Source organism: Fulmarus glacialis, unplaced genomic scaffold, assembly GCF_000690835.1.
Source record: "Fulmarus glacialis isolate BGI_N327 unplaced genomic scaffold, ASM69083v1 scaffold26104, whole genome shotgun sequence".
NCBI classification, from domain to species: Eukaryota; Metazoa; Chordata; class Aves; order Procellariiformes; family Procellariidae; genus Fulmarus; species Fulmarus glacialis.
Window position 1 is genome coordinate 8,976 of NW_009207779.1, and position 381 is coordinate 9,356.

Genomic DNA, 381 nt, shown 5'->3' on the forward strand with positions numbered 1-381 from the left:
TGCTCCCCCCTGCCCGGGTCGTCCGCGTTTCGCACGTGCCCCCTGGACGAGTTCCAGTGCAACAACACGCTGTGCAAGCCCCTGGCCTGGAAGTGCGATGGGGAGGATGACTGCGGGGATAACTCGGATGAAAACCCCGAGGAGTGCTGTGAGTGATGCCGCGTTGCCTCCAGCTGCCCACGGGGGCAGCAGCCTGCCCCGAGCACCCGCACGCTGGGGAGGGGTGACAGTCCCAGAGCCTGGGCACCGCTGCGGGTACCCGGGGGGGCTGTGGGTACCTCTGGCAGCTCTGCACGCCCCCTTTAGATGGGTCCCCTTGGGGGTGGGGGGGGGCCAAGGGGGCAGGAGGTGGCTCTGGTCGAGAGAGCGGAGTTGCAGAGG

At 68.8% G+C, this 381-nt stretch overlaps 1 protein-coding gene across 1 annotated transcript in view; it reads left to right on the forward strand.

The window, feature by feature from the left end:
- The window catches only part of LRP1 (low density lipoprotein receptor-related protein 1), a gene marked incomplete at both ends in the record, with an annotated part of 8,850 nt that extends 8,702 nt beyond the window's left edge, over positions 1 to 148 (forward strand). The window contains 1 exon segment of the mRNA XM_009576266.1: positions 29 to 148. Within this exon segment, the coding sequence (XP_009574561.1) occupies positions 29 to 148 (120 nt within the window).
- Positions 149 to 381: the final 233 nt, after the last annotated feature.